Raw genomic sequence first — 22885 nt, forward strand, 5'->3', positions numbered from 1 at the left:
GCAAGGTCCTGGTTGCTCTTCATCTGGGCATTGTTAGAGGACCATTCTGGCAATGGTTTACAACAAGAACTTTACATTGTGATCCAGTGTGTGCATGTGTGTTCATGCGCACACCTGAAACAAAAGTTTCAGGAAACAATACTCTGTTTCCTGAACACTTACTGGATTCAGAAAAAGCATGTCTCAGCATCGTGTTTGCAGCAAGCCACCTTGAGGGGTGAGGCAGTGCCTCCCACGGGGAGATATCAGGCTTGCTTACTTACTGTCAGGTGGCGGGCTTACTGTCAGGTGGCGGCCTCCCTGAACTCCGTGTTCCTCTGCGGACCCGCTGCATGTGTCGTGTCTGCCCGGGCTCCACGGTGCCACCTTGTGGGACTTCGAGTGGGTGGGTAAGATGCTCATAGTGCTGGCTGTGCTGTGAGTAGCAAAATTCTTTGTCTCTGACCCAGGAGCCTCGTGTGTGCTGTCTGATGAGTAGAGTGAAGAGGTATGAAGTAACCACAGCAGATACAGGATAGGGAGCTAACAAAATATTGGATAGGAAGCAAGCTTAGGGGCTCGGAGAACTTTGGGGCCAGTTTATCATAGGCTCGAACTGAACAGCTGCACATATGTTTTTGTTTTTTTCCCCAGAAGCAGTTAGGAAGCCAGGTAGGTAATCAGAGAAGGTGTTTCTTTGGATTAATTCAGGGCAGGGGAGTTTGGAACATGAAAGTATTTTTTTCAAGCTTTTGTGGTATAATTTAGTGCAACACCCTGAGCATATTTAAAATGTGCGGTTTGAATTTTGACCTGTGTACCCCTGGGAAGCCTCACCCCAGTCAAGATAGTGAACATTTTGTCACCACGGAAGTTTCCTCTATCCCTCCATGATCCCTGATCCATCTTCATAATCCATTGCTCAACCCCCAGCCCCAGGCACATACTGATTTGCTTTCTGTCCTAATAGATTCCTTCTGGAATTTTATATAAATGGGATCATATGGCTTAATTTTTTTTTCTTGGTCACATTTTTTTTTTATGTGTGTGTCAGCTGTTTGTTATAAAGTACAAGGATTATTATCTTGTGGTTGTGGATCTGGCATATTTTTAAAAGAAATTTGAATTTTTTAAACACTGTCTTCCCTGAAGCTCATATTAGAAAGCCAGGATGAGGCCTTTAGACAGAGCTAGTGGGTTTTCTTCTTTTGTGGTGTTACTAGAAATGAATACAATTCTAATAGTAACAAAGACTCCACGTGCAAATGCCGTTTTGGGTCTGAAAGTGGCTTGAAACGCTGGAGTGCGCCTGCTCACGCTGAACACTCGACGTGGATTTGTGCTCCTGGATCTCAGCCTCTTTAGTGTGATTTAGTTACTCAACTACAGGACAGTAGGGTTTTGCACCAAAGTACAGCTGGGAATTTTTTTTTTGAGTGTGACAACTTCAAAGTTCTGGTGGCACGATTCCTGAGACTGAATTACTGCTCTTTGTTAGTTTTCCTGATTCTGTTCTTCTACCCACCATCTTTTAAAGAAGAATTTCTTCTTAATAGAGGGATAAATATGATTATTTAAGCATTACACCCTAGAATACCTAAGGTATGTCTTAAAGTTTAGGTTTAGAGTCCTAGATTAGCAGGACACACTGCCTTGAAACTGGACAGTTGAGATGAGCAGATGATGGCAGATAAGCACAGTGTAATAGTTGGGAGCACCCAGGGCTCTAGAATTAGATGCCCTAAATTCAGATCTTGGCTCTACCTCTTAAAAGCTGTGTAACTTTAGATGAGTCACTCAACACCCATAGGCCTCACTTTCTTCATCTGTAAAATGGAGGTAATGGTAGCCCCTGTGTCGTAGGAGGCTTCCCTGGTGGCTCAGTGGTAAAGAATGCACCTGCAAATGCAGGAGACGTGGGTTCAGCCCCTGTGTCGGGAAGATCTGGAGAAGGAAATGGCAACCCACTCCAGTATTCTTGCCTGAGAAATCCCGTGGACAAAGGAGCCTGGCATGCTGCAGTCCATGAGGGCGCAGAGAGTCAGACACGACTCAGTGACTAATCAGCAACAGCAAGGGGCCTTATAAATATTAAATTAAATCTTATAAAATTCTTAGCACAGTGCCTGACATACGGCAAACATTTACTATGCATTAGCTTTTGTTATCATTTAAGGGGCTTTGGGTAATGAGTAGCTCTCTTGTTTTAAGCAATATTCAGATTACTTTAAAGAGAAAAAACTTTGCAAACCTCTTTGATCATGAAGATGAATTCGCTTGAGCAGTAGTATGTCGATTACTGCTTGTCGCCTACGCTACAGTCCAGACTTTTGCTTCCTGAGCTAGGTTCCTCCTGGGAAGGAATTTCCTAACGTTACTAGCAGAGTATTGCAGTGTCTGAACTTGGTGTCCTGTTGCTATTTCTGAGACAAGAGTGTGTGTTTCCTGTCCTGCTTATTGTTACCTCAGGGCTGTCTTTACTGGATCACCAAAGTGGAGATGGGATTGCCAGTGTATTCGCATTTCTGAAGCTCTTTAACTCGTTTGAGTTTGGCTGGACTATATAGACACTTTAAAATCTTACTTTTGACAGTGTGATTTACTTGGATTGTATTTTCAATTGCTTACTAAAATATTATTTAATATGTTGAAGTCTGTTACTTGACTTAAGCCAGTTCTTTGGTAGAATGCTATTAAGAAATGATGGAGATCTAGTTTAGATCTGTGTTGTTTTATGTTTGAGTGAAGTGTACAATAGATGGCTATGTTATGTGTGTTTAAATTTTGTCTTAGTTACTATACTTCAGAATATGAACATATTTTCCTATTAAAAAATTCAAGTATTTGTGCATTGTGGGGATAAAGCTTTATAAGTGAAGCTAAGAGCCTCCACAGACATTTCCCCCCAACCTCAGAATTTCCCCTTGCCTCTAACCACTGATGTTCAGATTTGGCATTGCACATGTAGGAATTCTTTATATATTTTGTATACAAATCTGGACTGTAGCCTACCAGGCTCCTCTGTCCATGGGATTTTCCAGGCAATAGTCCTGGAGTGGATTGCCATTTCCTTCTCCAGGGGATCTTCCCAACCCAGGGATCGAACCCATGTCTCCTGCATTGTAGACAGATGCTTTACCATCTGCGCCACCAGGGAAGTCTATACAAATCTTTATACATATGTTAGATATTTTTTCACAAAGAGTTTGGGTTTTCTTTTCATTTTTGGTATACTTTGTCATTTTGACATAATTGAGTATATTCGTTGTTTTTCTTTATGTATTTTTGCCTTTTGTTTCTTAATTAAGAAGTCCTACCATTGCTCAAATTCACAGGGATATTCCTTGTGTAAGTTTTCTTACACAGTAAGTTTTCTTCTAGTGCTTTCAATAGTTTAAAATTTTATATCTTTAATGTACGTAGAATTTATTTCTCTGTACTGTGTGAAGTAAAATGTAACTTATTTTTTTCTCAGGCACCAGTTGTTCAGACTCCATTTATTGAATGATTTATCCTTTCCTTACTGTTTTGAAATGTTACTTTTAGCATGTGCTATACTCTCATGTATAATTTAGATTCTATTCTTGGGCCAGTTCTGTACAGTTTTAATCACTATAGCTTTAAAAGGCTTTGAGCCTTATGAGAAATCCCAGGGTTCAGATGTGGTTTTGGAGTCCAGGTTTTTTCTCCACAATGTCCAGTGGGCGTTATGCAGTGTCCTGTAATCATGCATGTCGTTTTCTCAGTGAAGTGTATGAATAATTACACTAGGTGAGGTACTTATAAGTGATAAGTGACCTCACCTAAGGTCATGCCAGATATTGCTGCTAAATAGTTAAAGAGGGGGAAAAAAGACTTATTTTCAGAGTTTAAAAAATTGTTGCATTGTAAATAAAGGATCATGGACCTATAGTGTATCAATATCTTGCTATTTAGGGGACATCTTCCTGTGTTTTTCTGTTTCAGATTGTTTTGGTGGTGGTTGTGCCTTTCTCTCCCATTTGAATTATAGAGTTAGTCAGGTTATGTGAGGAGTCTTGTAGGGATTTTCATTGACACGTGGAGGAGCTGGAGAAGAAATGACACCTCGACAGTGTTTGTCTTCTCGTCTGATAACTTTCCTTTTGTTCAGGAAAGTTTTAGAGTCTTTCCAAAAATTTCTTGCACATTTTTGTTAGATTTATGTCAGAGCATTTTTATGGTTTTACTGCTATTGTGAATGGAATTGAAAAATTGTATTTTCTAACTTTTATTGCTAATGGACTGTAAAGTGTCCATATTTATATGTTGATCTGTGGGTAAGTAGTTTGTTGAATCCTGTCTTTGTCAGTTGATGACCTTGGATTTTCCAGTTAGAAAATGATATGTTGAAACATTGAGTTTTATCTTCTTCTTGCCAGTCTTTATGCCCCTTATTTCTTTTTTCCATTTGCTTGGTGTGGTTTCGGTGTTCTGTTCTGAGACGTGTTGGATGTTTTAGGAATGAGCTTACTGAGAAGTAAGTTGTGCTGTGAACAAATGCACCAGTCAGCAGATGATGAAAGGGGAAATCCTCAAGTGGGGCCAGTGAAAGTGTCTGTGAGGGGAGATGTTTCCTCCTGCAAGAGCTAACGTGGAGTACTTTCCATTACAGATAATGGCATGAGCTGTTTCTTCTGGTTGGACAGCAAGGGCCTGATACTTCTGATGAGCCTTAAGCCGACTTAGAGCCATAGCACAGCCTCCCAGAGTTCCGTGTTTTGCTTTCTGCTGCATACCTTTCCCGGCTCCTGAACCCATCTTGCAGCCATGTATGGAAGTGCCCGCTCAGTGGGGAAGGTGGAACCGAGCGCCCAGAGCCCGGGGCGGTCCCCTCGACTTCCACGTTCTCCTCGCCTGGGTCATCGGCGAACTAACAGCACCGGAGGGAGTTCTGGAAGCAGCGTTGGAGGTGGCAGTGGGAAGACCCTCTCCATGGAGAACATCCAGTCCCTCAATGCTGCCTATGCCACTTCCGGCCCCATGTACCTAAGTGACCACGAGAACATGGGTTCAGAGACACCCAAGAGCACCATGACCCTCGGCCGATCTGGTGGCCGTCTGCCTTACGGCGTGCGGATGACCGCTATGGGCAGTAGCCCCAACATAGCGAGCAGTGGGGTCGCCAGCGACACCATAGCGTTTGGGGAGCACCACCTGCCTCCAGTGAGCATGGCCTCCACCGTTCCTCACTCCCTCCGTCAGGCCAGAGATAACACCATCATGGATCTGCAGACACAGCTCAAGGAGGTGCTGAGGGAAAACGACCTCTTACGGAAGGACGTGGAGGTCAAGGAGAGCAAGTTAAGTTCCTCGATGAACAGTATCAAGACCTTCTGGAGCCCGGAGCTGAAGAAGGAGCGAGCCCTGAGGAAGGATGAAGCTTCCAAAATCACCGTCTGGAAGGAGCAGTACAGAGTAGTGCAGGAGGAGAACCAGGTTAGTTCCCATGTGTTCTGGTATGAATGAATCAGTTAATGCAGATGAGACGATTTTTCTCTTCTGGGTTCGTTTCTTTCCGTTTTCCCTGTTTCTCTTAGTGCTATATTTTGCACCCCCATTTCTTGGCCTTTTCCAGTCTGGCTCTGTGCCTTAATTTTTTTCTGGTCACCGTGTCTGCTTGCTCATAGTTCTTTCCCATTTTGCTTCTCTTTCTCTTCCTGCCTTTCCTTTCAGCACACGTTTTCTCTTTTCTGTTCTTGGGAGAAAGTACTTTTGCCACATGCTGTAAGACTTGCCGTGTGTGTGTGCTTATCACTCAGTCGTGTCTGACTCTTCGTGACCCCGTGAGTCTGCCAGGCTCCTCTGTGCATGGGGCTTCTCTAGGCCAGAATACTGGAGTGGGTTGCCATGCCCTCTTCCAGGGGATCTTCCCTACCCAGGGATCAAACCCAGGTCTCCATATGGCAGGTGGATTCTTGACCATCTGAGCCACCAGGGTAGCCCAAGAATACTGGAGTGTGTAGCCTATCCCTTCTGCAGGGGATATCCTGACCCAAGAATCAAACTGGGGTCTCCTGCATTGTAGGCGGATTCTTTACCAGTTGAGCTACCAGGAAAGGCTAAGATTTATCATACCAATTTTTTAAAAAAGTGAAAGTGAAAGTCGCTCAGTGTGTCCGACTGTTTGTGACCCCATGGACTATATAGTCCATGGAATTCTCCAGGCCAGAATAGCTGTTCTCTTCTGCAGGGGATCTTTCCAACCCAGGTCTCCCCCATTGCAGGTGGATTCTTTACCAGCTGAGCCACAAAAAGTCAACCTTAATAAAACCACCACAAGGCAAATCTGTGTTGACAGTACCGGAGGACGGAAATTAATTTAAAAAGTTGATGATGTAAATATTTATTAAGTACCAACAAGGAGTAGCAGTTCTTTCTGTTGACATTTATAAGAAAGTTTAACTTCTGAGTCTTTTTTAAAAGAGAAATTCTTTAATTGGTCAAATTTGAGGATTTTAGGTGGAAGAAAGGCAGCTTGGTATGATTGGTTATGTATGAGATATAAATTAGACTTTGGTAGAAGTTGAATGTTAAATTGATATTATTGAATTTATCCTTGAGTTAACTAGCCATCAATATACCTTTCTGTTGGTGCAGAAAATATGCCCATCACCAAGATGGTTTTTATCATCAACCAACCTGAAAAAGTCCATATTTACGAGGAAAAAAATTATCGGCTTACTTCTTTATTTTCAGATAATTCAGGCAGCTAATTATGCCTGTATTTAAAAGCTGTGTGGATAAAAAGCAAATGACAGTAACCTTTCTAATTATCAAGCTACATTCAAAGGCAAAATATTCGAATCTTTCGAAATGACTATGGTGGGAACTTGGCACTTGAATCCAGTGGACGTGAAACAGTCCACAGGGTTCGGGTGCCAAAAATACCATATGCGCTGAAGGAGGGTGAACACTGCCTTATCTGGATTCCACCCCTTGCCCTAATTAAACACCCGTGTTGGCAGGAACAGATTCTTCCTGCACCCACTGTAATTACCACACAATCCTAAAATTGTATAACTTTGCTCCAAAAAACGAAGGGTGCAATTTTAAAGTAAAGTGAAACACAGCAGTGAGATATAGAGAATTGAGAATGCTAATGAATAGATTACAGTGAGCCAGTCTGGGCCCTAATTAAACTCTGCATTCATCACACCCTCTGCAGCCCTCAGAGGCTGGAGATTTCCACTTTACAAAGAAGATTGGTTTAATAGGATTTACAGTAATTAAACAAATTTCCCCATTTCAGTTTGGGATTGGGGATTTAGATACATTCTCGATGTTTGATCTGATTGGACCATAGAGATCTTGGTCTAGAATCCTATCAAATGAAAAAAACACGTTTGTTTAGGATAGCCTGATGTGTACAGTTCATTATTATGAAGTCCTTTTAGAAGATTGTTTCAAAATGAATATCCGGTTGTTTTTATGTTTCATACTCCTCTTGTTACTTAACTGTCAAGTACTGGTGATTGGAGAAATGGAACAATATATGTTTTCACAGGAAAGGTCTTTTTCTTAAATTGGGAGTGAGGAAGGGTTTTGATGTATTTATTTGCTGGAGAATAAAATAAAAATCCAGCTGTGAGCTTGGTTGAACTACAAAACTAAGGCTTTGGATGATTTATATTTTTTAATTTTGTTCTAATCAGTTTCTAATAAGATATTGTCATACTCCTTTTTTGCTTATAATGCCTTGCTTGTAATATTCCTACATGTTGAGTTGAGTTGGAAGCTTATTTTAAAAATAATTGTTTTAAATCACTTTCATTGGCATTTTGTGTGATCAGAGTAATTTTTTAAAAATTACAGTGTAGCAGGTGAGTTTAATGTTTTGTTTTATGTTTTGTTTGTTTGTTTGTTTGTTTTTTTGCTTTTGGAGTTTGATTTTATTTGTGTAGACAGCAAGAGAGACTTACTATCTGTAAATCTTTGCTTTGTCATTTGTTCTCACTCCTTGGACCCTGGTGACTATTAGCATTTTAATACTTTTAGGTTCTGCCTTGATTTGTCACATGGGGAAAGCCACTATTTGAATTTAAATCAGTATTTCCATAAGGTTGCTAATTGTTTCCCTATCATTTAAAGTCTGATTTGAAAATATGGGATCTCTGTCTTGGACTGTTTGTTTAACTTTTCTTTCTGCTCATCCTGTTGTAACATAGAGATGAATTATGAATGATTTTTCAGAGTACTGTGGATAAATCTGTATTACAGTCTATTTTTTCAGATAGATTTGATCTTTTCTGGTGTTGCAGAAATGAGATGTATTAGAGGCACTGTGTGAGATGCCCTGAGAAAATTAAATGTAAGATAGATATGCTCCTTTTGGGAAATTAACAATCCTTTTGGGAAGCAGAATTTGTCCAGCTTATAGAAATAGAAGCTACCCGTCCACTGGACTTTGTCTTGTGCAGAGGTACATGAATGAGATGGCAAATTGGTTTCTTGTAGAGCTGGTAAATTTGCTTACCTGGGATGTAGTGGAGTGTTATGAAAAACGATCCAGTGAATCTAATTAAAAAAAAAAAAGGTATGTATAAATGCCTGATAAGGCTTATCTGTGAGGAAGTAGAATTTGCTGGAGGACTGCAGTCTCTCTTTCCCCTTCTCCCTTACAGTTCACAGTGCAGTGCCATGTGGGATTTGGTCTCAGTGATGGAATTGGTTTTATGTGTCTGCTTATTTACACAGTCTTTGCAGGTGGCAGCTTAAATATGAGTTGGGAAACCCGTTTTTTATTCTTTTGTGCCAAAGAAACCAGAAAATGCACTTAGTGCACCGGGTTGTTTTAGTTACACTGCTGTTGATCAAGGGAGGTCATAGTTCCGTTTTCCTTTGATATCATGTCACGGGTGCTCTGTAAGAGTCTTGGAGAGGCCCAGAGACCCTGCTTTCTAACAAGTGACCGGGTGGGGGGACTCTAAATAAGAGACTTGTGACATTTTACTTATGCTCTGTGTTTTCAACAGGCAGCTGTGAGGAAGGAAGTTTTTTTCCCCACTCTTTCTTTTTTTGGGGGAAATTTTTTTTGGAAGGCCAGTACTGGAAAAATGAGTGCAAATATGAAGGTTTTAGGTTCTGGCTGCGTGGAGGAATGTATTTTCTCACAGAGCTATATCCATCTGATGGACGAGTCAGCTTCACAGAACGGTGCTTGACCACCACTGGACCCAGTTCCTGGGAGGCCAGATTGCTGCTGACAGTGGTGTGGGTGCCCTGGGTCTTTGAGCTCCGTAGGATGACTGCAGGGACTTCACCGGGAGTGAGATGGAGAGCCCCTCTCCTCCTGCCCTCCTCTGTTGCCGCTCCCTGCATCGCTCCCTCCCTCTCTCCCTTTGTGACAACTTTATTGAGGTAAAATTTAATTGATCCTTTAAAAGTGTATAACTTCTTTCTTTCTTAATATGACTTATTTAGAGAAGAATTTGAGGAAAGGAATAGAAAGTTGCCCTAGGGAGAGAGGGAGGAAAGTTGACCTAGAACATAACCAAAAAATTATTTAGGAGCAGCCCTTATTGCTGATCAGCAGAGAGGGCTGCCGGCAGGCAGGCATGCAGGAAGGGAGACCAAGTGAGTTTGCAGCAGAAAGCCTGGAGTTATTTGGGTTATAGGACTGGAGAAGAAGGTCCACATCCATGAGATAGTTTCAAAGAAATCTTTGAATATAGATGATGAGGCAAGAGAGGACTCTTTTGAGAGTCCCTTGGACTGCAAGGAGATCAAACGAGTCAATCCTAAAGGAAATCAACCCTGAACATTCATTGGAAGAACTGATGCTGAAGCTCCAATCCTTTGGCCACTTAATGCAACGAGCCAACTCCTTGGAAAAAACCCTTATGCTGGGAAAGATTGAGGGCAAGAGGAGAAGGAGGCAACAGAGGATGAGATGGTTGGGTGGCATCACTGACTCAGTGGATATGAGTTTGAGCAAGCTCCAGGAGATGGTGAAGGGGACAGGGAAGCCTGACGTGCTGCGTTCAGTCCGTGGAGTCACAAAGTCAGCCACAACTTAGCAACCAAACAACAACAGTGGTGATGACTTTTGATTGAAACTGTGATTTTTAAATTTGTTCACTCTGTGGGAGCTTTTTAATATCCATAACCCTAAATAAAGGAGGACTTAACGTCTTTAAGAATCACTGCATACTTTAAAAACGGTCTTGTGAGCGGTGCTTGCACATTATAATTTGTTGCTCAGAAAAAGAGAGCAGATCATCAAGAATTCCTTGACAGTGGGAATCTATATTTCTATTGCTTAACTCTTAGAAGGCAGTGTAAAATTCTGGAAGAGACAGAGCTCAAGTTTAAAGACTAAGAGTATTGCCAGGCAATGCATATGAAGCCATTCTCACGGAGACAGCTGTGTAACTTTCTGTTTCGTACATTTTGTTTGAGGCATACCCATTGAGCTTAAGATGAGGAACTGCTGTCGAGTACAGAGCCCAGGATATGTGCTTTCTCTGCTGAAGTTCCATGGTGTATCTGTAGACCTGTTGTTTTGTAGGTTTCCTCTTGACTTGGTTTTTAAATTCTCTGAATGGTAAAAAAGAGAAAATACATACTTTTATTTTCTGATACTGCCAGCATAAGATACAACAAGAGGTTGTTGCCCACCAGTTTATCACACACTCTTCACATAAGGTTAATCTCTTAAGTTTTCCTCCATGCTGTCAAGTTTTGTGATCAAGAACTTCATCTTTTGTTTCATAGCATCTTGAAAGCGTAACTGAAGGAAACGGTTTTTCAAGTTAAGGTTCTTCGTTATTTATGTTGCGTTCTTCCATGTTTTGTAAAATCCAGGAAGAGATATGTGTCTGTAACTCAGGTATACTCATTGTTAAAAAAATATCAATTATGGTACGTTGTAGTCGCTCTGTTTGAAGCAAAGAGTTTTGGACAGTTATTTATATACGTGTTATTCTCTGTACACCAATATCATTCCTGTTGTTGATCTGAGATAGTGGTAATAAAATGAAAGCAAAATTGCTTTGATTAGCTGTTCACAGATAAATCTTTGTTTAAGCATAGTATTTAAAATTTTTTATTACACAGTCATACTGTTTACATTATCAATATCCTATAGTAGTCACTCTATTTCAAAGGACAACATTCTTTGGGAGCTATGTGAAAACTGGTGTAAGATTTAAAATCTACTGAGAAGGTAGAAGAACATGTTCAGAAAATGTTCCCAGTTTCGATTCTCTTTTGTAGATTTGATAATCTGAGTAATTAGTAATGTATTCTTGCCACATGGCTCATCATGGGCACAGGAGCTTAGAATAGGTGCCAAACTCCTAGGACAGAGCATACTTAACAAGCTCCAATCTTTCCTGTCTTGTAATTTCAGGAAGTGTATTTCTTATTTCTCTGTGAAAACGTGCTGCCCATGGTACAGGGCATTTTCAAGAAATGAGGCAGGCAGAAGATAGTCTATTTAAGTTGTATTGGATGAATTCCTGAATTTCTTTGGGTGTTTTTGGTGATAGGTGCTTGTTTTCAAGAACAGCACGTTGGTTCTCAGTTGTTCGAAAGTCATGGGCACATTGGCTGCCAGCATGGTTTCGAGGCAGAAGGCATTTTTAGATTTAGGGTAGAGAGGGCCCAGGATTGCTAGGTACCCTGCGATGCTTAGGGCAGTCCTGCTCTGAAAAATCCTCCCTCGTTCCAGGTGGTTTTCAAACATCTCACCCAGAAATGTGTGTAGATGAGAAATCTGTTTTTAATGACCTGAACCCATTTCTAACTACATAAGTGTGCGTAAATGCATTAGCATCTTTGGAATAACTTCAGTATACACTGAACTTTCCAGCATTGGAGCTACTGTGTAAGTTGATGGCAGATAGTACTTTTTTTTTTTCTTTTACAGTAAATGTGATGTTTGCTGTTAATTAAAAAAAATATTTTTACTGTACTTTGTTTTGTTTGGAACTTAACATAGAATTTTTATCATTTTAGAAAATGACTTCAGCATTGCATTGTTGACCAGGACATCCACCAGACAGTCTCTCTCTGCATGTGCCCTTGTCTTTTGGTGTGGCCATGTCTCAGCGTTTCACGTGTTAACGTACGTGTTTGTTTCTTATAAAACTTTTCTCTTTCACAGAGCATTATATTAATTTTTTGGATTGCCTGTGAGAGTAGGCTTATTATCTATGAATTTTACTTTGAGATAATAAAGGACACATTACAAAATGTTTGTTAGAAGAAGGGGGATGGGTGGCATTGGGTCTGATGAGCTTGAGACTCACTGGTGTAGTGGATAGGACACCTGTTCTAGAAAAGGAGACTTCTGCTCTCATTTCTGTCCTGGCTCTGCCAGTCAGTAAACTAGCTGTGCGACCGTGGGTACATTGTGTAAATTTTTTGGGCCCGTTTTCTCATCTGTAATCCCTGGAGGGTCAGACAAGGTGGTCTCTAGGGATTCTTTCTTTCTTGTACAGTTATCTGACTTGTTTTGACCAGTTTTCCTAATGCAATTCTCTTGAAGAGTCTCTTCATCTTGATTTTAATGCCCTAGTTCGAGATTGACTCACATAACTGAGTTAGGCTTTTCTGGGAATGAGAAGTGCTTGACAATCGATCTCCTTTTCAAGGTAGGCAGCTTGAAACCAGTGCTTGCATATAAAGTGCAAAGAGCTTTCATGGAGTTTAATGAGTTGTCACAGGGAGAAAATGCTTTTATGATTGTTGTGATAATGAAATGAGATTAAAGGAGATGCTATGTATAAAATCATGGATAAGGCTAAATGGCACAGTAGGTATTTGTTGTTGACCTGCTAAGTTGTGTCTGACTCTTTGTGATCCCACGGAGTGTAGCCTGCCAGGCTTCTCTATCCATGGGATTCTCCAGGTAAGATAACTGGAGTGAGTTGCCATTTCCTCCTCCAGGGGATCTTCCCAACCCAGGGGTCGAACCCACATCTCTTCCTTGGCAGGCAGATTCTTTACCACTGAGCCACCTGGGAAACCCCATAATAGGTATAGAGAGCAATAAATGTTACTTAGAATCAAGTCAAATACTTCTTAACTTCAGAGACTACTGTAGAACATTTTTTGAAGTATGGCATGTATCTTACAGTCTGCTGCAAAGAGGGAAGCAGTAGCCTGGGACCTGAACAGTGTTGCTGGAAAGTGGGTCACAATAGATAAGAAGTCTCCTTTGGATAACTAATCACTACCAATGTAACCTTAATATTCCTGAAGGAGTTACCAGGAACGCTGAATAGGGTAATTAGCTCTCAGGATTTTCAGTTACAGTCTTATCCATTATTTAAGATTTTTATTTCCGCAGTGACTCATCCGTGAATTATAGAGTGCTTTCCCAAAAGGAATGTAATATTGCTGGAAATAATTTTTTTTACCACTCTATTTTCTCTCTGTGGTAAGGAGTTTCTGGCTGGTTAGTTGGACCTAAAACCCTCTGTAAATAATTGAAACTATGTGCCTTTGTATGAAGAAGACTTAACCTTTATGAAACGATGGAGAATTCTTGAGAATGGGCAACATAGAATGTTTACATTTACTCATCGTGTTTATTTAAAACTATTTCTGTCCTGTCTCCTTTTTTTTCCAGCTGAAATTTTTATATAACTATGTCACAAAAAAGTGCTCTTTGCTTACATTATCTCTGTTGTTACTTCACTGACATGAAAAATGTCACCTTGCGTCAGATGTTCTCTGTGGTTTCTGTGTGTCATCTGTTGTACCTTTAAAAGTAGTGTAGTAGTTCTGTCAGGAAAACAAAGCCTTATGGACACTGCTGTCAAACACGTCTCTGAGTACTTCTAGAAGCCTGGTGAACATGTTAATAATAACTGCTTTTATGGAGCATTTGGGCTTCCCTGGTGGCTCAGCTGTAAAGAATCTGCCTGCCAATGCAGGAGATGAGGGTTCAGTCCCTGGGTTGGGAAGATCCTCTGGAGGAGGAAATGGCAACCCATTCCACTATTCTTGCCGGGGAAATCCCGTGGACAGAGGAGCCTGGCGGGCTGTATAGTTCACGGCTTGGCAAAAGAGTTGGAGATGACTTAGCAACTAAACAAACAGCATTTACAAATACCATACTAGCTTCTTTTGTATGTTATTTCTAATTCTAACAGCCCTCCTGTAGGGAAGTGGTACTGTCCTCACTGATAGGTGAGGAAACTAAATATCAGGAGAGTACTCTGTTCACATCTCACATCTGGGAAGTGACACAGCTTCATCTCTCTGGTTACAAAGCCCAGTAAAATGCCATGGTGGCATTTTCAACTAAGAATAGCTGGGTGGAATGCAAATACTCATTTAAAATATTTATTGAAAAATTAACGTGTGCAGTCATTGAGTGTGAAAGTAAAAGTGTTAGTTGCTTTGTCATGTCCGACTCTTTGAGACTGCATAGACTGTAGCCCACCAGGCTCCTCTGTCCCTAGAATTCTCCAGGCAAGGATGCTGGAGTGAGTTGCCGTTTCCTACTCCAGGGGATTTTCCTGACCAAGGGGGTCAAATCTGGGTCTCCCACACTGCAGGCAGACTCTCTTCTGTTTGAGCCCACCAGGGAAGCCCATTAAGTGTGACAAACTACATTAAAATTCCTGTCCGTTTTAGTTGGAGGAGGAAATACAAGAATGGATGTTAGCAGAGGATCGGAAGGCTTCTGGGAAGGAGTTAACATTAAGAGAAGGGACCGAGGAGAGAGACACAGGTGGCCAGCTTAGCAGATGCTGAAGATTGACTTCATTAGCTTACATATCAGCAGGTGCCGGTGATACCGATCACTACTCTTGTTTCAACTAGGCAGAAAGCTTTAGGTTAACAGTTCCTGGACTTGGGTCTCACACACCAGTAAAATAAGAAATGAACAACGGCTACCCTCCCTGCAAAAAAGCGGGAAGGGGGCAGACTTGGCATGGGATTGTCAAATAAAGACAGTTAAAAAAACTTAAGTGACCCCACACTCTTAGCATCATTTTATAAGATGAAAAACACTGTGACACCAAAGGAGTTGAAATTGCATCATCACAGAGTAGAGGACAGTCCTCCCCAGGAAAATACAGCTTTTCAGTTTACCGTGATGACTTTATTAAGGATTGGTGGACACCTGGTCGTTGATGTGCATTTAAAATGCACTGATTTATACCAGGAGTTTTGTGTCACAGCCTGTGGGCCAAATCCTGCCCACAGGATTCTTATATCCCCTGCAAGCCAAGAATGGTTTTTACATTTTTAAGTGATTGAAAAAAAAAATCAAAAGTAGAGTGATGTTTTGTGAATGTGAAAAATTACATGAAATCTAAATCTCAGTGTTCATAAACAAGATTGATTGGCGCACAGCCGTGCTTATTTATTTGCCTGTTGTCTACGGCTGCTTTCCCACTACAGCGGTGTAGTTGAGTAGTTTTAAACAGAGCCCATGTGCTCCGGTAAACCTGAGGTATTTCATCTCACCACGCACAGGGAACGTTTGCCAACATCTAGTCTACATAGCAGGATAAGTAGTGATAACTCGCAGCCCCTGCCACTCAAAGTAGTAATAGTTGTGTGGTGTTTGCTAAGAAGCAGGCCCTGTTTATGTGCTCTGCCTGCGTTATCATCGTAACAATCCTTTGGAGGTAGGTACTGTTATCTGTCTGTCTATCTATGCCGGTTCTTAGTTGCCGCACCTGACCAGAGGTCGAACCCCAGCACCCTGCACTGGGAGCTCGAAGTCTTAGCCACTGGACTACCAGAGAAGTCCCTGGTACTGTTATCTTTATTTTACTGATGTGAAAACAGAGGCTTAGAGGGAACACAGAACTTGCCCAAGGTCACACAGCCGTAGAGTGTCAAAGGCAGGATTCAAGCCCAGGTGTGCTCCACGTCTGTGCTCCTCCTTCCTGCTAAACTTGGTGGTCACGAAGAAGAAGCAAATGGCACTTCATGACACTGCACTCATGCTTCACATTTAGTTTAATTCTTTCAGGAACAGAGGGAAGTAGCCTTGTGCTGTAGCTGATCCAACGTTATCAGTGAGCAGAATGAAGTCAACAGTGATGGCTTCATTATTCGTGAACTTTTTGGTTTGACTCAGTAGGTTTTTCCCAGAGGTTTGTTGATTGAAATGGTCTACTTAATTGACATCCTACTTACTGAACTTTTGAGCAAGGGAAGGTCATTTCTGGACCATATTGTCTAATTTTTGGTATAATTAGAATAACTATTAACTTGGAGAGTAACTGTGTTCTTCACTGTCATAAATATTTATTATTTTGTTTTTGAGAGAAGGTATAACAATGTCAGACTTTATTTTGGGGGGCTCCAAAATCACTGCAGATGGTGACTGCAGCCATGAAATTAAAAGACACTTACTCCTTAAAAGAAAAGTTATGACCAACCTACATAGCATATTCAAAAGCAGAGACATTACTTTGCCGACTAAGGTCCGTCTAGTCAAGGCTATGGTTTTTCCTGTGGTCATGTATGGTTGTGAGAGTTGGACTGTGAAGAAGGCTGAGCGCCGAAGAATTGATGCTTGTCAACTGTGGTGTTGGAGAAGACTCTTGAGAGTCCCTTGGACTGCAGGGAGATCCAGCCAGTCCATTCTGAAGGAGATCAGCCCTGGGATTTCTTTGAAAGGACTGATGCTAAAGCTGAAACTCCAGTACTCTGGCCACCTCATGCAAAGAGTTGACTCATTGGAAAAGACTGTGATGCTGGGAGGGATTGGGGGCAGGAGGAAAAGGGGACGACAGAGGATGAGATGGCAGGATGGCATCACTGACTCGATGGATGTGAATCTGAGTGAACTCTGGGAGTTGGTGATGGACAGGGAGGCCTGGCGTGCTGCGATTCATGGGGTCTCAAAGAGTTGGACACGACTGAGCGACTGAACTGAACTGAACTGATACCTCCCAGTGAAAGTCGCTCAGTCATGTCCGACTCTTTGTGACCCCATGGACTATACAGTCCATAGAATTCTCTAGGCCAGAGTACTGGCGTGGATAGCCTTTCCCTTCTTCAGGGGATCTTCCCAGTCCAGGGATCGAACCCAGGTCTCCCACATTGCATGTGGATTCTTTACCAGCAGAGCCACAAGGGAAACCTCCCAAGCCATTGATTATATTAAAAGATAATCTTTTGTTGACATATGCAGATATATTTTAATTAAAAACTGTAGTTGGTATTTTTGAATTATTTATTTATTTGGCTGCCCTGGAGCTTAGTTGCGATATGAGAACTCTTAGTTGTGTAATAGCTTTTTAAAAATAGAATAAATATCGCTTTGCAAGCCAAAGTCTGGAAAAAAATTGAGTTACCAGCAGGTGGATATTTAGGTGAATCTATTCTAGAGGAAATCACTGTTTTCCTCTTAGGGAAGAAGGCTCTGAAGGGAGGAAGTGAATTTTGAAAAGCCACTTGAATGAGGAAAGGAATATTAACAAGTAAGGGACTAGACTGAAATTAGTGTGACCAGTTGTAACTTCACTGTATTATATTCAGAAGCAGCTTTTATACATTCTGTCGTTCATCAAGCTTGGTCGTGTCCGACTCTTCTATGACCCTGTGGAGCCCGCCAGGCTCCTCTGTCCATGGGATTCTCCAAGCAAGAATACTGGAGTGGGTTGCCATTTCCTCCTCCAGGGGATCTTCCTGATCCACAGATTGAACCTGAGTCTCCTGTGTCTCCTGCGTTGCAGGCAGATTCTTTAAATAAACGGAGATCTAGTGGCCACACTCAGAGAAGGGTACTTGGAGAAGAGTACCCTACTCCAGTACTCTTGCCTGGAAAATCCCATGGATGGAGGAGCCTGGTGGGCTGCAGTCCATGGGGTCACTAGGAGTCGGACACGACTGAGCGACTTCACTTTCACTTTTCACTTTCATGCGTTGGAGAAGGAAATGGCAACCCACTCCCGTGTTCTTGCCTGGAGAATCCCAGGGACGGGGGAGCCTGGTGGGCTACCATCTATGGGGTCGCACAGAGTTGGACACGACTGAATCGACTTAGCAGCAGCAGCAGTAGCTACACTTAAGTTAAACATCACCTGTATTTTGAAATTTTTTAAATGATGATAACTAACACTCAGTGTTTTCCGAATGTTGAGCTTTAAGCCAACTTTTTTCACTCTCCTCTTTCACTTTCATCAAGAGACTTTTTAGTTCCTCTTAACTTTCTGCCATATGGGTGGTGTCATCTGCATATCTGAGGTTATTGATATTTCTCCTGGCAATCTTGATTCCAGCTTGTGCTTACTCCAGCCCAGCATTTCTCATGATGTACTCTGCAAAAAGTTAAATAAGCAGGGTGACAATATACAGCCTTGATGTACTCCTTTCCCTATTTGGAACCAGTCTGTTGTTCCATGTCCAGTTCTAACTGTTGCTTCCTGACCTGCATACAGATTTCTCAAGAGGCAAGTTAGGTGGTCTAGTATGGCATCTGGTCCCATGACTTCATGGGAAATAGATGTGGAAGCAGTGTCAGATTTTATTTTGGGGGGCTCCAAAATCACTGCAGATGGTGATTGCAGCCATGAAATTAAAAGACACTTATTCCTTGGAAGGAAAGTCATGACCAACCTAGATAGCATATTCAAAAGCAGAGACATTACTTTGCCAACAAAGGCCCGTCTAGTTGAGGCTATGGTTTCTCCAGTGGTCATGTATGGATGTGAGAGTTGGACTGTGAAGAAAGCTGAGCACCGAAGAATGGATGCTTTTGAACTGTGGTGTTGGAGAAGACTCTTGAGAATCCCTTGGACTGCAAGGAGATCCAACCAGTCCATTCTGAAAGAGATCAGTCCTGGGTGTTCATTGGAGGGACAGATGGTGAAGCTGAAACTGCAATACTTCGGCCACCTCATGCGAAGAGTTGACTCATTGGAAAAGACTCTGATGCTGGGAGGGATTGGGGGCAGGAGGAAAAGGGGACAACAGAGGATAAGATGGCTGGATGGCATCACTGACTCGATGCACATGAGTTTGAGCAACGTCTGGGAGTTGGTGATGGACAGGGAGGCCTGGCGTGCTGCGATTCATGGGGTCGCAAAGGGCCGGACACGACTGAGCGACTGAACTGAACACTCAAGTTCACCTGATCTCCTGCAGCCTAGACCTCCTGTGTACGAGGTCAATTTTAGTGGGCTTTCAGTCCATAAAGAAGATGGGCCTGATGCTTCAATAAGGTCATTTTTTCAAATCTTTTAAATTGCCCAGTGATACACCTTTTTATAGCTGATGTCCCCAAGTAGGGATCCTGGTGCTCTGCAGGGCTTGGGGTGTGACTGGGGTCTTTGGAGGGGGTTAGGTGGTGGGTGGGGCAGTCGTGAAGGTTGATCTTTGACTTGGGGTTGACTTTTACTCTCATATTTGGAAAATTGCTTTCTTTTTTCATTTTAGGCCAATGTTTATTGACTAGAACTATAATGCAGATAAAACTGCCAGTCACTTTTATACTGGGGGACATTGAATTTGTTAAAGTGTTGACTTGTTCCTGACGTTTGGGTGTGGGTGGTTTCTCTCTACTGTGTTGTTGCTCTTCCTCATAGCAAGGCAAGAGTTCCAGTGTTGGTGGGTTTTCTTCCTCTTAGCCATTCCATACGTGAAGTGAAAGTGAAAGTCGCTCAGTCTTTCTTTCTTTCTCAGTCGTTTCTGACCATTTACAACCACAGGGACTATACAGTCCATGGAATTCTCCAGGCCAGAATACTTGAGCGGGTAGCCTTTCCCTTCTCCAGGGGATCTTCCCAACCGAGGGATAGAACCCAGGTCTCCCGCATTGCAGGCAGATTCTTTCCAGCTGAGCCACCAGGAAAGCCCCCAAATACAGGAATGGGTAGCCTATCCCTTCTCTAGCAGATCTTGCCAACCCAGGAATCAAACCGGGTCTCCTGCATTGCAGGTGGATTCTTTACCAACTGAGCCAAGAGGGGAAGCCCTTATTATTCCATCCATAATTTGACCCTAATCATTTTGAAATCTGTTGATTATTACATGCGTTAGCTGGAATTAGAATCTAAACCCCAACCCTGCCCAGGTTGAGCTGGCATGTTTGAGTCCTTGAGAGCTGCCACCACCTCTTTTTCTTGTGACAGATGGCTTCCCCTCCTGGTTGTAATCCACTGCTGACTTTTTTTTCAAAGAATGAATGCCATGTGTTCCCCATGTTGGCTGTGATTCTTTTTCCTGCCCACTCCTTGGTTTCAGAGGAACTTGAAATTGGATGTACTTACTGTTGGCATTTATGGCAGGAAGTAGATTCAACTGTGACTCTCTTTGCCAAGTGTTCATTTATTAGAAGCATTGTTGCTTCCTAAAATTAAACATCATTTCTTTGTCCTACCAAGAGTAAAACAAGTTTTATTACTTTTTTTTTAAGAATATTCTTTTCACTTGATGTTGTATAGTAAATATTTTTTTGTGGCCAATTTATTACAAAACAGATTTTAAAATCTAAATTTCACATACTCAAAAGATTTATATGAGTATATGAGACTGCAGTCTGTTTGTCCAGGATATTGAATGACTAGATCTAGTTATACTGAGTATAAGGAATATAAACATGAAATGGATTTGTATCACAGAGACTCCAAAAACAGTGGAAATTGTTTGTGAGTATAGTATTGAACTTTGAACTTCTATTTAAATACACTTTGTGGTCCATGTGGACAGTCTTGTCTGGTTGTTTTAACCTTCCTGCTCAGTCTCTATTGTCCATTGGTGGGTGTGAATGAAATTGTCTTAGGTACTGGAGAGAATTCTAAGCCTAAATCTGAGCCAGTTTAATTCTGTAAAAATTCTGTTTGTATTTGGAGGTTTGGTGTTTGACTCTAGAAAAACACCTGCCAGGTCAGAGTAAACAATGGAGGGCCTTCCTGACCAAAAGAAGGTTAGATAAATGTAAAACAGATTTGTGCATATTACCCTCAGTAGTGCTGGAATTTGGAATTCTTGTCCTCAGAAGCCCCTGTTCTGTCAGTCTCCCGTATTTGGCTGAGTGAATCTCCTTGTGGGTCTCCCTGGTGGCTTAGTGGTAAAGGATCCATCTGCAACGCAGGAGACTCAGAATCAGTCCCTGGGTCAGGAAGATCTCCTGGAGGAGGAAGTGGCAACCCACTCCAGTATTCTTTCCTGGGAAATCCCATGGACAGAGGAGCCTGGCGGGCTACAGTCCATGGGGTCGCAAAGATTCAGACACGACTGAGTGGCTAAGCAACAAAGAACCTCATGCAGCAATGTCAAAACTGTTGCCCACCCATGGGCAGCCTCTAAGTCTGTCTTCTGATCTTGCTAGATGAACCCAGCTCAGTGACTCTTAACCTTGGCTGCATGTCCGCATCACCTGAGAAACTTTAAGTGGGGGGCGGGGGAAGAGATGCCTGGTCTCAGCCTCATCTCTGGAGATTGTGGTTTAATTGGGGCTGGGACCTCCATGTGGGAAGCTCCCCAGGTAGTTCTAATGTGCTGCCAAGGCTAGAACCACTGGCTACTTCTAACGGATAAGAGCTGGTGGGTGATCTGAAACCTCTGTCCTCCGTCTAGTGGGGGAACTTGTTACCAAGCTACGGTACACAGATAGTCAAAAACAATTTCAATTTGCATGGATAGAGAATGTTTATCACTGGAATTTGAGACACAGATATAACCTGGGGGTGATCAGATGATGTTAGCATTTTTCGACATTTTAAAAGCGTTAGCTTCCCAGGGTAGCTGGGAGACGTGGGTGAGCAGGAGGAGACAAGAGGTCTGATTGGAGTGGAGCTGCTCAATGCATAGGGCTGTTGTTAAGGAGGATGAGGGGTGAAAAGAAGAGAGCAAAGTTAGAATGAGCTCTGGCTTCTGTGAGGCTTCGTGATAAAGGGATGAAGTGGGAAGTCAGGATGGGTCTTCAGGTAGAAGCTGCTGCTTCCTCACCCAGCGGGTGTATCTGGGGCTCATCCTTCTGTGAGACCAGGAAGGGGTGGTAGTGAAATGAATGGAGTGAGAGGGTCCTTTTTACATCCGAAGTTGTTTTCTGCCTGGTCACACAAGGCTCAAATACCTCTTACTAGAGCATTGCTAAGCTTTAGTGAATAAGGATCACCAGGGAGCACTTGATAAAAATGTAAATTTTGGACCAAAGTCCCAAGTTTCTGGTTAGGACTGCTGGGGTATGACTTAGGAATCCATCTTTAACAAGCACCTTGGTTAAGGTTAACAAACTTTTTTTTGTTTTCTTAGCATCTTCACCATGTTTGCCCTATCCCTTGTGTTATTTTTTTAGTTTTTTTTTTTTAAGTTGGCACACTTTATAAAGTGGAATCTTATTTTAAAATGAAATTCTCACTGCTATACGTGGAAATCATATCACTTGCAAAAAAAAAACAAAAACCCAAAACCCTATAAAAGTAAATGCATAGCTATTTGAAAAAAAAAAAAAAGTCAAACATATATATGGTTGAAGATCATCTTAACTATTATTTTGAGAAATGTGCCCCTGGTGATTCTGATACAGATACTTTCCTTATCATATTTGGAAATACATCAAATAGAGACAAAAAAACGTTTATTTAGACTGAATGGTTTTTCTGCTGACTGTACACTAGAATTGCCTGGGGAGCTTTTAAATACTTTGGCCAGGTCCCAGCCCCAGAAGATCTGACTTAATTGGCATGGGCTAGGACCTGGGCATCAGCTTTGTTGTTTGTTTTTTAAATAAACCGCAGACACTCTACTTTTCACAGTTCTGGAGGTTGAAAGTTGGAGGTCAGGATGCTGCATGGCAGGGTCGGTTCTGGCAAGGACCCTCTTTGCTTGTCCTCATGTGGTATAAGCAGTGGGCATCAGTATCTTTGAAACACTCTCCCAGGTCATTGTAAAATAGATTTTGTGCTGAGAATTTAGAGATTAAAACAGAAGTAGAATGTAAATAGGCTTAAGCATAAAT

General features: G+C 42.0%; 1 protein-coding gene across 13 annotated transcripts in view; it reads left to right on the top strand.

Moving 5' to 3' along the window:
- ERC1 (ELKS/RAB6-interacting/CAST family member 1) overlaps positions 1 to 22885 on the top strand; it is a 272710-nt gene that overhangs the window by 18030 nt on the left and 231795 nt on the right. For all 13 annotated transcript variants that reach the window (XR_011256198.1, XR_011256200.1, XR_011256197.1 and 10 more), the window contains exon 2: positions 4613 to 5436. Coding sequence is in view for 7 of the 13 variants with exons in the window: in XM_069585925.1 (XP_069442026.1) it covers positions 4768 to 5436 (669 nt within the window). In the remaining 6 variants the exon portion in view is untranslated. The remainder of the gene's footprint in view (positions 1 to 4612; positions 5437 to 22885) is intronic.

This window comes from Ovis canadensis, chromosome 3 (genome assembly GCF_042477335.2).
Source record: "Ovis canadensis isolate MfBH-ARS-UI-01 breed Bighorn chromosome 3, ARS-UI_OviCan_v2, whole genome shotgun sequence".
NCBI classification, from domain to species: Eukaryota; Metazoa; Chordata; class Mammalia; order Artiodactyla; family Bovidae; genus Ovis; species Ovis canadensis.